This window comes from Amblyomma americanum, chromosome 9, assembly GCF_052857255.1.
Source record: "Amblyomma americanum isolate KBUSLIRL-KWMA chromosome 9, ASM5285725v1, whole genome shotgun sequence".
NCBI lineage: Eukaryota > Metazoa > Arthropoda > Arachnida > Ixodida > Ixodidae > Amblyomma > Amblyomma americanum.
The window spans coordinates 124,574,954-124,587,463 of NC_135505.1; the positions used below are offsets into that span (position 1 = coordinate 124,574,954).

General features: G+C 46.7%; 1 protein-coding gene across 1 annotated transcript in view; it reads right to left on the reverse strand.

Annotated features, from left to right (window-relative positions):
- Positions 1–213: 213 nt before the first annotated feature.
- Positions 214–12,510, reverse strand: part of LOC144105455 (uncharacterized) — a 33,341-nt gene continuing 21,044 nt past the window's right edge. The window contains exons 4-5 of the mRNA XM_077638578.1: positions 7,957–8,046; positions 214–419 (exon numbers count right to left, since the gene is read on the reverse strand). Of these exons, the coding sequence (XP_077494704.1) occupies positions 292–419; positions 7,957–8,046 (218 nt within the window). The 3' untranslated portion in view covers positions 214–291. The remainder of the gene's footprint in view (positions 420–7,956; positions 8,047–12,510) is intronic.

Here is a 12,510-nt window from a genome sequence, read left to right on the forward strand (position 1 = left end):
CGAATTTTTGAAAAAGAAAAACTGAAATCTCTAACCCTTAATCATACAGCGCTGTTATTGCGTTGTAAACCTTCGTTGTTCGCAAGTCGACTTTAGACGAATGACACCAAACTCTGCCGTGCATCAGTAAATCCGTGACAGTCTTTGTACCTTGTTTGTGTCAACAGTTTGTAGCAAGTCGAAATGAACAAAAACAGTCGTTGACTCAAGTGATTCTGTTCAACATGCATTTATTGTCATCTTCCTAATGCCATATTTCGGGCCATTTCAGTTGCGATGATTTCAGGAGAGTTAGCTGTAAATGCAGTAATGCTTTCTTAGTGTAAGGCTTTTTTGACGGCACTTTTTTGTGTAGTACTTTTCACACACCTCAGGAATGCTGTGATTGATTTTTGATAAAGGTACAAGGAGTTCGCAACCTATGAAATAGAAAAAGAACATCTCAATTACTGAATAATCATGAACTGTAATCATTGTTTCTTTTGCCTGAAATATGTCAATATCTTGTAATTAATACTGCAACAATAATACTTATGGTTCAAGAAACGTAAGACCATACATGTCATTGATAGATCAGATCACCGACATAATTATCCGGTGCACCGTCGCAAATATTTATCTAATGTAAAGGCGTTATCGTCGAAAGCAAAAGCTGTATACAGAACCCAAGGTATAGGGTACTGTTAGCTGTGAAAGTTTCATGAAACTATCTCAAGCATTACAGAACAAAAATTTTCCAAATATTATACTCACAGCTTACATAACGCGGCCTATGTCATATGCAATGCATTACCTATTCCTACAGAAGTTTCTCATGGCTTTGATTTTTGATTGCACTATTAGGTATACTAAGGAGCACATTCTGCAGCAAGAGGATCAAAATTAGTAAGCCGAAAAAGGTTGTTTACTTCTATGACCGGTGAGAAATATACAAATTGCCGCGTCTGCACCAACAGTCGCTTTGTGGTTGCTCGGCGCGCAGCTGGTGCGCCATGCTGGTGGATTTTGTGAACAAACTGACGTTGCGAAGTGAAGACGTTCAGGTTCAGGTTTTTGCAGCTACTGGTGGAGCTAACCTTGCGAATTCTGCCGGCAATCGCTCCAGCGTAGCGACACTTAAATGCTGAATATAGTCCACAAAGCAGGCACATATCTGACTTCTGACTAATCTGCATGCTTCTAAACACAATCACCTATAACAGTCAATAGTCACTCCTTTAAACACAATCTGAAGACCAAATCCGAGTCTTGAAGGTAATTTGAAAGAAGGCGTAAAGCCCCATTTCTATACGACTGATTTCCGCGTGGGTAGACAATGCCCGGAAAAGAACTGTGAGGGACTCCTGTATTCTTGACGCAAGCGAAGATTACACACCTTTGCGCGTTGTACACAAGACAGCACATAAGGAAATGTTCTATTTCACCGCAAACACTACATGTGGAACACAGCGGAGACGATGCCAAACCGGTCATATACATACACTCAGAGGTACTACCAGAAATCGTGCGAATGCGATGAAGCAATGCGGCCTGAGATATTTTAGTCCCTTGGTCGGACATGACTTCTTTGGTGCACTCCACAAGGTTCTTAAATGACCGCTCACTAGTTCTCTGAAGAGTCTTTTTGCATCTTGCGGGACATTTCTTGATGGATTAGCTGACAGCGCTGTATGTGTGTGACTGTCAGCCACCTTGTTGGTTATGGCACCTATATGTGAGGCATTCATTTCAATCGTATTGGGAGCCTCTGCTGCTCAGAATACGCACCATGCGTGTACAGAGAGCTAAGAGACAAGGCGTCAGTAGGGAACCCCTGCTCTAACCAATGAAGGGAAGATTTTTAATCCGTAAGGATCACAACAGGTTCAACCGTACAAGACCCATGCTTGTGTACAGCCGCCTCAATTGCAACGCTTTCGGCCAATGTGGAGATCACGACTTCAGCAAAGCGTACAGACCAGGCAGTAATTAAAGAATGAATGTGAAAATCTGCTGCCCTAGCTGCTCTGGCTTTATCCACAGAACCACTAGTGAAAATTTGCAGATGATGGGCATACTCCTTCGAACGCCTCCGTGTGCTGTTGGAGCTTCTCAGAGCTTCTCGGTGTTGGCGTTTCCCTGACGTCTAGGAGCGAGTTACCAATATCCACTGCGACGTGACACTGGTGAAGGTCGGGCTCGACACCCTCATGTCGAGGGCCCCTCCAGATAGCTGGTCTTTGTGTCCCCAGCAGATTCCGCTTCTCTTCACGCTCGGCCACTGCAGCAGCCGAAGCCTCCTAGAACTGGCCCCATATTTTGGCCCCCTACACGAAGAGGCACCCAGTCGTGGACCCAGTGAGCATATGCTCATGACGCAGCCTAGCGTGTTAGCCTTGACGCTTCAGAAGCTCCGTGCGCCAGCCTGTTTTCGTAGCGACATTTCTGATGACGTTAAAGACGGGCTTGAACAGTTTCAGTGGTAGCCGATTTTAATCATTGAAGCTCTGCGAAGACTCTGCAGAACGCTTATTTCGCACTCGAAAATGTAGCCAAGACTTCATTCGAGAAGCGGTAGGTCGGGGATACCTTTCACCAGCAAGTGCGGGGCTCGTTTGCGTGCACGGGCCGCCGGGATCATGAACGGCGCTTCATGAACGCTCACGTACGAAAGCCTAATTAGAGCGTTGTCATGTTCGCCGAAGACGTGACCCCCTTTTGTTGGTGCGCTGACCTGGATATGGTGGAAGCCACGAAGCTCCGTCACATCATGCAAGGTGCGCATGAACTCTTCACTGGCTTGGTCCAAAATCCTCCGCAGACTATGGCAGACTTCATTAAAGAAGCTACCGCCATTGAGCGGGCCTTTCAGGAGCGCTGCCACCAAAACGAATCTTTGTGTGGTGAGCCATGCAGCAGTGCGGCCGCTTTGTTGCCTGTCTAGCGACAATTCGTCTTTGCGTGAGCAGATATGCGTGGTGGTCCGTGAAGAGCTCTAGAAACTTAACCTCGAAGCCCTCCCCCCCTCCCCCCGATCCGACAGCTGCGGCTTTTACCGAACCCATGCGCGACGACATCCGGCAAGCTTTTTCACCACCTACTCCAGTAATGCCGGAGCCACACCTAATGAGCTACGCCGCGACTCTGTGTTACGAGTTGCCACCTGTGCGACATCTGCCGTACCACCCACCGCCTCCGGCCGCTCCGCCACTGATTTTCTACCAACTGCCCCAGAGGGGACCTGCATTGCGTCCACCAGCTTTGAATGGGGCTCTTTAGAGCACTTTTGACCAGCAGCCACACTGCTACCATTGCGGGCAAGCCGACCGCCTGTATCGTCATTTCCTGTACCGCGGAATCATGCTCCGAGGTTTTCCACGTGACTCTTATTGTCCCTGTTTCGGTGAGTGGCCCTGTGAAATCGAGGAATAACGCTTCCCTATCGGCCGACCACGACCTCTGTCTTCCTCGCGCTACACGTCGCCCAGCTGCCAGGCTTTCGCTGATGGGTTGCGGTGCTGGTCTAGAAGCCCACGCCGGGAAACTGAAAGCGACGACGTTTGGGGGTAAGGTTGCTGATAACAGATATTATTATGAACCACGAATGCCACCGCAGCTTGATTCTGTGATATCGATGTTCCCTGACACCGATGCACTTGTTAGCGCCGACCTCCGCATTCACGTTGAGAGGCACCCAGTGGCGGCTTCAGTTGGTACAGGCGCAGACTTTTCGATAATCAGGAAGCATCTCACGGATCGTCTCGGCAAAGTGAAAAGAGAACGGAATGGACCGCAAATCTGTACTGCTGGCGGTCACCTCACGACACCTGTCAGAAGGTTCGCTGCTAGAGTAAATATTGTTAACACTGCTTTGTTGCGACTTTTGCGGTTCTGCCCACTGCTGGAAGGACCTAATCCTTGGAATGGGAATTTCGCGGGAGCATTGTGGCATCATAAACGTTCCTGGCCATCTGGTAACATCTGCGACCCCTGGTACAGCTTCAGTGGACACCGAACCACACAGAGCGGCCCTGCACATCATCGACGCGGATGTGACTATGCCTCCGCGATCCTGTGCTGTCGTTACCTTCATTTGTGACGGCCGGTGCACTGCTGACTGTGTTACAGAACAAATCCTGCGCTTGTGCTCTCTCATGGGGTCTGCGTCGCTATAGGTATCGCAACTCTGTCCAACAGCCTGGCAGATGTCCTTCGAATAAATATTTAGATGGAATGGCGATGCATCGCCAGCGACACCATGGTCGCATACTTCGAAGACATCGCCGAAACACATGACTGTCCTGGCTTCCAAAGCGAAACATCCATCTGTCGAACACCTCAGTTGGTCCTTGATGTGAACCCAGGCTTACCTTCAGCCTAGAGGGAACGACTAATCGGCCTTCTCGCTAAGCTTCGTATAATAATGGACGACAGTACCCGACCGGTTCGACAGAACACATACCGTGTCTTATTGCGCGAGCGCGAAGCCATTGCTCAAGTCCAAGAAAAGTTGTAGGATGGTGTTATTCGAGGAGTCCCTGGGCTTCGCCAGTGGTTTTGGTTAAGATGGGAGTGGGCGATTTTGTGTTACTGCCGGAAACTTAACCAGATCGCAAAAAAAGACGTCTACCCGTTACCACACTTTGCCGACTCTCTTGACCCGCACCGCCACGCACGCCACTTTTCTTCGTGGACTTAGTGGTTATTGGCAGCTCGAAGTTGATGTGCGGGATAGCGAAAAAAACAGTGTTCGTGATGCCGGATAGCCATTATGAGTTCAAGATCATTTCTTTCGAATTTTTTTCGCCTCCGCCAACATTTTAAACAATTATGGGCGCTGTTTTATCAGGCCTTAAATGGCAAACGTGCTTCGAATTTCTGGGCGACGTCGTTGCATTGTAGCCAACGTGCGATGAACACCTCCAGCGCCTCTTGACCGTGCTACAGGCATGGTCTACTTGTCTGACGTTATAGCTCGAAAAATGCAACTTTAGTTATGAAGAACACCTTTTACTAGAGCATGACGTCGCCCATCGTGGAGTCCAGCCGGATTCAGCTAAAACTGCTGCCGTCTCCACCTTTTCCACTCATTCGGAAAAGAAAACGGTCCAGCGTTTTTCGGGCCTTCGCGCTTATTACTGGCAGTTCATTGCCAACTTTTCTCGACTTGCAGCACCGTTGACGCGTCTCACAAGGCAGGACGTCCCGTTCGCATGGATTTAACAGCAGCAGCTGCATTTGATGAATTACGGAGCCGCTTGCAAACCATGCCTGTCCTTGGTTATTTCGACTTTTGCGCCGAGAATGGTCCACACAGATGCCAGCAACGTGCGTCTTGGTGCTGTTATCATACAGTGGTAGGATGGCGCCGAGCGCGCCATAGCATACGCTAGCAGCGCTTTGTCTCGGGTTGAATCTAACTATTCGACTACCGAAAAAGAATGTCTATGTACAGAATGAAATTTCGACCTTACTTGTTCGGCAGGCATTTTCAACTCGTAAGCGGCCACCACTCTGTTGGTTGACGAACTTACGGGATCCCTCTGGCCGCCTTGCACGTTGGAGCTTATGCCTTCAGGGTTTTGACATGACAACCGTGTGCAAATCAGGACTCCAGCAAATTGACGCCGACTGCTTGTCCAGGCCTCCAATCAAGGTCGCGCGCGAAGACTACGAACCGGAGTTTCTTCTCATCACAGCCGTACACGCAGGAAGTATTTTCAAGAAGCAACGTGAGGACCCGGCGCTGAAACATCTCATCGACGTCGTCGAAGCACGCATCACGGAGGTTGCCTAGCCCTTTGCAAGAGCGTATTCCGTCCTTTGTAAACGCAACAACATGCTGTACAAAACCAACTTTTCTCTTACGGGAAAACTACGTCCTCATCGTCCAGCACCTCTCAGTGAAGAAATCTTGCAGGCTTGTGATGGCGAGCTCACTGCCAATCACCTCGGCTGCGCCCGGACTAGCTCGGGTCCAACACAGCTATTACTGGCGTAAGATTGCAGCGACAGTGTGACATTGCGTGCGCATGGGCCGCAACTGTCAACAACGAAAAAACCCCTCTTGTCAAGCCAGCTGGGCATTTACATCCTGCACAAGTGTCCAGAGTCCCCTTTGACCAGGTTGGCATGGACCTTCTCGGCCCTTTCCCAACTTCATGTTCGGCAAACCAGTGGATCATTGTCACCACAGATTACCTTAAACGCTTCGCTAAAACCAAGACTCTCAAGCGTGACACCGCGGCCGAGGCTGCGAAATATTTCGTAGAACACGTCGCACTGAAGCATAACGCCCCGGCACGTATTATCACGGATAGAGGCACCGCTTTCACTGCCAATCTCTTCGAATCCCTTATGAGACTGAGTGGCACTGCCCATAGGAAAACAACCGCATACCATCCCCAGAAAAATGATCCGACGGAGCGCCTAAACAAAACTCTCGAGACATACTTTCCATGCACGTTGATGGTGAGCATCGATTTTGGGACGATATCCTGCCATATATTACTTTCGCGTACAACATCGCTCAACAAGAGACCACGCAAAGGACGCCCTTCTGTCTGGTGTACCGCCACGCATTGTCGACAGTGTTGTAAGTAGTGCTGCCCCGTGATGGCAAAGAAATACACATTGGAGCCGAGGAATTTGCTCCTCGTGCAGAAGAAGCTCGACAACATGCGAGAGTGCGCATCCTGAACTAACAAGGCCGTGATGCCCGGAGTGACAACCGCAGCCAGAGACTGGTGACGTTCACCCCGGACGACAGAGTGTGGGCACAGATCGCCATTCGATGCCGCGGTCTTTCCAGAAAACTGATCATAAAGCAGTACTTCGGCCCCTACAGAGTTCTCCGTCAGCTAAGCGACGTAACCTGTGAAATTCTTACGGGTGGGGTTTTCCGGACTACCCGCCGTCAGCAAAAAGACCTTAGATCGTCCATGTCGTGCGGGTGATGACCTGCTTTTCGCGAGACATTTAGTGCCTTAGCCGTGCGTTAGTCAGTTTTGTTTCCTTTTTCTTCTCCCTATTTCCTTGTTAAAGCATCGGGCTGATGTTCTTTCCCAGAGCGAGAGGAATGCCGCGTCCGCAACATTAGCTGCTCGGTGGCTGCTCGGCACGCAGCTCGAGCGCCACTCTGGTGGCTTTTGAGAAGAAACTAACGTTCCGCTCCGGCCGCCTCTCTGTGCTTTTGGAGGTTCTCAGAGCTTCTCGGCGGTGGCGTTCCTCTGCAGTCTAGGAGCTAGTTACCAACATTATCTATTCTGTGAAAATATTTGCTACCATTACTTCCACTCGGTCGGCATGAAAACGCGTACCCAAAGCCAATTAACGAATGCTTTCCTTTCTCCTCATTGTAATGGGGCCAGTATTTTCGCGATTAGAACGCCTGCCTTGTGCTCAACTGCAGTGTTCCAGCCTTACTGGTTTAAAGGTATATATACTATTCTGTACAAAAATTAGTTTGTTTTGTACCATCAGAAGCAGTAATAAAGGCACGTATATATTCAAATTTCGGATTTTTAATACAAGTTGCTAGCCTGTGTTCATTAAGAAAGGCAGCTTAATCACCTTGTGGTCTCAGCTTTTTACTGGTCAGGTAGTACATTACATGCATTTTCTTGCAGCGCTGTACTTATCTGTCAGTTAAACAACATTCATAGACACCGCGTCACATACACCGGAATTAGCAACATGAAGAAATATGCGCCAAATTTTTGGGCTCTCTGCATTCAAAAGCTGAAGTTCGGAACTTTGCTTATTTTTCATTCCGTCTGCCAGGTTCTCCGTGAGCGAGAACCCAAATGGCTGGCTCGCAGCCGCCCTTAATCTGAGAGAAACAATTTAGCGCTAGGATTTTGACACTCGACTTGACAGTTGATGCGGGTGCCACACCATGGTGCATAACCACGCCTGATGTCTATAAACGTTTCAGTATACGAAGCTTCTAGGATTGAATAATAGGAACGAACTTGCCTGATTTGTTGTCGCTTTTGGCAGCAAAAATGACGAAGCAAGCTCCACTTGTCTCCATTTCCTTGAGCGTGAGTGTGTAATTTATTCCATCTAGGGTGCAAAAAAAGCTGCATTAATCACCACAGTAGTAAAATAATACAACTTGTCCGACCCACACAGCTGTAGGTTTATTTCAAAGGCTCTTTTCATTAAATCGCGAAAGGCGACTGCAGCTGTCAACATGTGGCGCAGTAGACGTGCTAGCCAGTCGTATATTCTGAGACATGCACCTAATAAGGAAGGTGCTGATTGCGCCTTTGTCTTTGGGCCTAGCCTCATTTTGCTATGTTATTAATAATGATGGAGAGGCATAAGTCTTCAGCTACCATTGATATTCGCAGGGACATAGAACGCCTTTTTACAGACGGAATGCAAGTAGTAGAGCAGGAGCTTGAATTTACGCTATAACTCCTAGGCGTTATCGCTATCATTTGAAATTCACTTGAGTATTGTTAAAGTGATTTCAAATGAATCTAAAGAAACCGCCGGGAATGGAGAGATCTACTAGTTACTTCTAATGCCCCGATGTGTCTCCATGAGGGCTTGGAACACACAGTGAGTCATACGTCAATGGACGCCGCAGCGTCGAAGTAAGCCATGTTTATTTTCTGGCAGTGTGAGCCTCGCACCTTGTTTCTCATGGGCACATTCACATAAATGTGGCCACCAGACGCTCTTGGCTGGTTCACGGGATTGCATTCAAGGCCGGAAGTTTGTACCTTTCTAGTTGGAACGCGGCTTTAGCAGCATACGTTTCGGCCAAATTGTTTACAGCCAAGGATTGACATTTTACTGAAAATCAATGTTCAGACGGCAGAAATATTTACATGACCTAATACTAGACTTTATAGCTGTTGACGGATTGGCAGGGTGAAACCGGGTTGAGAGCCTTGATGGGTTAAAGTGCAGTCTGGATGCCCTATTTTTGAGGAAATTTTTGTAGCCTACGTGACATTACATTCAGTTAGTTTTTCCGAAATCTAGAGCAGATAAGTCGAGTTCTCGTCTGCAGAAAAATGTATGCACATGTTATCACCGCTGTGTACGACAGCGCACAAAACTTTGGGCGTGAATTCTAAGACAAGCGTTTCCGCAGACCACACATTCGGTTCCCTTTCCGGGCAACTGCTGAGAACGGTGAGCGAAGGGCCAGCCGAAAAAATCAGCGCCAGGATAAGAGATAATATAGGATCATTTCAGATTGGTAGAATATATATGCAGATACACAAAGCATTCCTTCCTAATTTTCTCCCGCACTATTTAAAATAGTTTGAACTGTGGAATAAGAATAATAGCCGCGATAGTAAAACTAAATCCAGCATCACCTTCGCCATCAGTTATAATGATAACTTTGTCGCATAAGCAATATCTGCCGTTTACGGCATACAAGTTCTTGCGGGGAATGGTACGTTGAAAAAGGGAATGCTGCATTAATACATCTCATAAGAAATACGTCGTATTAACAGCCCGCATATCATGAATCCTACGAATGTGGCCAAGCAAACATCGCACTGTAAATCTGTTAACCATTGCTTCAAGCCGATTCTTTTGTAAACCACTTTAGCGCTTAGGCTGAAATATGCATTGTTTTGGCCATAGCCAGTCACTATGTACATTTCACCATTTTTTATATGCCCGCACCGACTGAAGTAAGACAGCAGGAAAGCCCGTATGGAATATAGGATTGATAGAGGAGCGATTTCTTCTCACAAGGTTTTTTTACAGCGGTCAAGTATTTTCAATCGCTGTTTTTTATTTCTTCTACTTCCTCTTTATTTGTTCCTCGTTCTTGAAATACAAGATACGCTGTTATTATACTATAAAAGTGGCCTTGTTTCAACCCTCCCTGTCGGGTCGGCCTGGTATTGCACTGCCTACGGGATCGGCCCGCGACATATTAGCGCGCACCTTTTCTGTCTATCTTTACTCTCCTATCCTTTAACGCTCCTGCTTTCAGCACGGGGCAGCGAGTGTGGCTCGGCTTGAGCCAGTATGCAGACCCGTGCACTTTCCTTTTCTTCCTGTCAGCAACAGCAGCAGCAACCCTCACTGTGTAATGTCTCTATGGTTTTAAAGAAACGCTTAATTGAATAAATTAAATAAAAATAACCAGGAATAGAGGAATTAATCACTTTGTATTTCTTATATGCCTCTTTTGTTTCATTGTGTGTTGCTTTAGATCAAATCACATACTATTGGACTTGTGTTCCACAAACGTAGCGTGTGCGTTGAGAAGTCTCATTTTTTCTATACATAAGGCTAGATATCTTTGTGGTAATTACTGGCCACAGTCACTAATCATCTATTTATAGTTTAACTTTTTTAGAGAGATCACGGTAGTTAAGCATCATGCGTGACTTCATGAATGATTTTCATACAAAGAGTGACATTCTTACGAAATCAGAGAGTTACCGGCGATTTTCTTTCACCTCTGTGTTTGGAACTGTATGTCTACTTGTAATCACTGCATTCAATGGCTGAATATTATGCGGTCACTGTACATAATTACAGCTTGATGCTGGCGTAGTTATGGTTTTCACCGATGCCAACGGATGCCTCGTGAAAGCTGTGCCAATTGTCTGAAGTTTTATTTCGACTTTCCCAAGAACAAAAGTTCGTTTGTATCCATGGTGAGCATCAGAGCAGCTGGGAGTACATTTAATTTTATTTTTAGTGTTGGCACAAATTGCTTTCGAGTGTGTCCGTATATGAGCAGAAAATCAGGTTTTTATAATTTTACACTGCATTGCAAGAAAAGCAGTGGTTGAGATTAAAGGAGATTGAACACAATTTAACCATGCATTTTGGGAGATAAGCTTCAACCGTAGGCGTCAAGGCGGTGATATGAAATCTGATGTAAAATCACTTTCTGCTAATTACCCAGTGGCAAAGAGCAGCTCTACTCTTGTAACAACGAAAGCGCTGCGGCTCTGTTCGCACGTCACAACAGAATCTAGCCGACCACAAACCAACACGCGTCTTAACGGCCTCCAGTTATTTCCTTTCGTATAACTCATTGCAGCAGTCTCTTTTTGTTTCATAGAGCAGAGTCACGTAGCACATTCACTGGATCTAGTTTTTATGTTAACTTTCGTTGTATATTCAGGACCAACGTGACGAACAACGCACAGCGCTATTTAAAAAAGTACAAATATCAAAACTCAATATGAAAATAAAAGTGACAATGTACTAAATTCTAATGCCTAAATTCAATAAATGTCGGAAAGCAGAGTAGCACGAACGATGACGATGATGATGAAGACAGATAATTCTCTGTGTCCTTGCGTCGCAGATGGAAGTTGATGAGGACGACGATGTGCAATGCACAGCGCGGGAGTGTGTTGCAGTTAAACACTAGGCATTTTCTGCTGCGGCGATCCCTTAATGCTTTCGCGCAGTGGCCAGCAGAGGTGATCTGTTCGCGCCGCCGCGGGTTCGAGTCCCAGTCGCGGATATTATTTGATTCATGTTAATTCGCTTCTTTCACTAAGCACGAAGCCACAACATTGCAAGACCTTGCTATGGGTCTGCCCATCGGAATAACGCTTCCGCATTAAAATTAGTCTCGACAGGAAATGTAGGCGCAAGCATAAAATGTATTCAAGACAAAGCGTAACGCATTTTTATTGGCTGATACTGGAATCTAGGCGCGCTACAATAATGTCTTGGCAGTTTGGATACTGATATGCTCCAGCATTTGCCGAAGTGTTTCAGTTAATACAGGCAGTACGTATGACCTGCCTGGATGTTCTTTGGTCTTCCGGAGCCGCTGCAATCGACAGCAGTTTACTTAGATGAAACCACGCGGGCTTTCGCTTCCTCTTTTTGGTCCTCTAGGTGCCATCTAGTTTTGCCGTATTTTGTTCACCTCACTGTGAGGCTGCATAAAAGTGCCATTGATGGCACAAATGAGACTTAATCTCTCTTGACCCGTTCTGCCTAATTCCATGGATACAGCGGTGACATTTCAGACTTCTAGAGCGTTGAAGCTCTGTAGAAATGGATGACAGTTCACGAAATCGATGATTTGGAACATGTTACGAAAAATATCTCTAATACTAACACGTAGCGCGAGAGCTTGCGGCAAAGACCGAGTGGACTAAGGCACGGGGAAATGGATGTGCTCTGCTAGCGCCCACGCGGGCTCGAATTCCACACCGAGTCATGGTATGCTAGATTTTGTTCCTACTGCATGTCATTCTAGAGGAGAGGGTCTGGACAAACTCTCGGCTGCAGGGTTGCCGCGGTTTCCGTACCAAGTACAGCTAACAGTGCCAAAAATTGGTTCATAATTGATTGCATCCCTGATAAAAGTTCTGAATGGAGGAAATGCTGCAAACAGTGCCTTCCGCTTTTAGTCGATTTCACAAGGAGAGAGTGAAATCTTTTAATCCGATAACTTCATTCAAAGTCTATGTACTCCGCGGAATAAAAGCTGGTTCATGAAAACCATTTAACTGCAGCAAACGAGACTTGGTTATTCAGAGAGCTAGAAAATTCAATCAAGTGTAGACG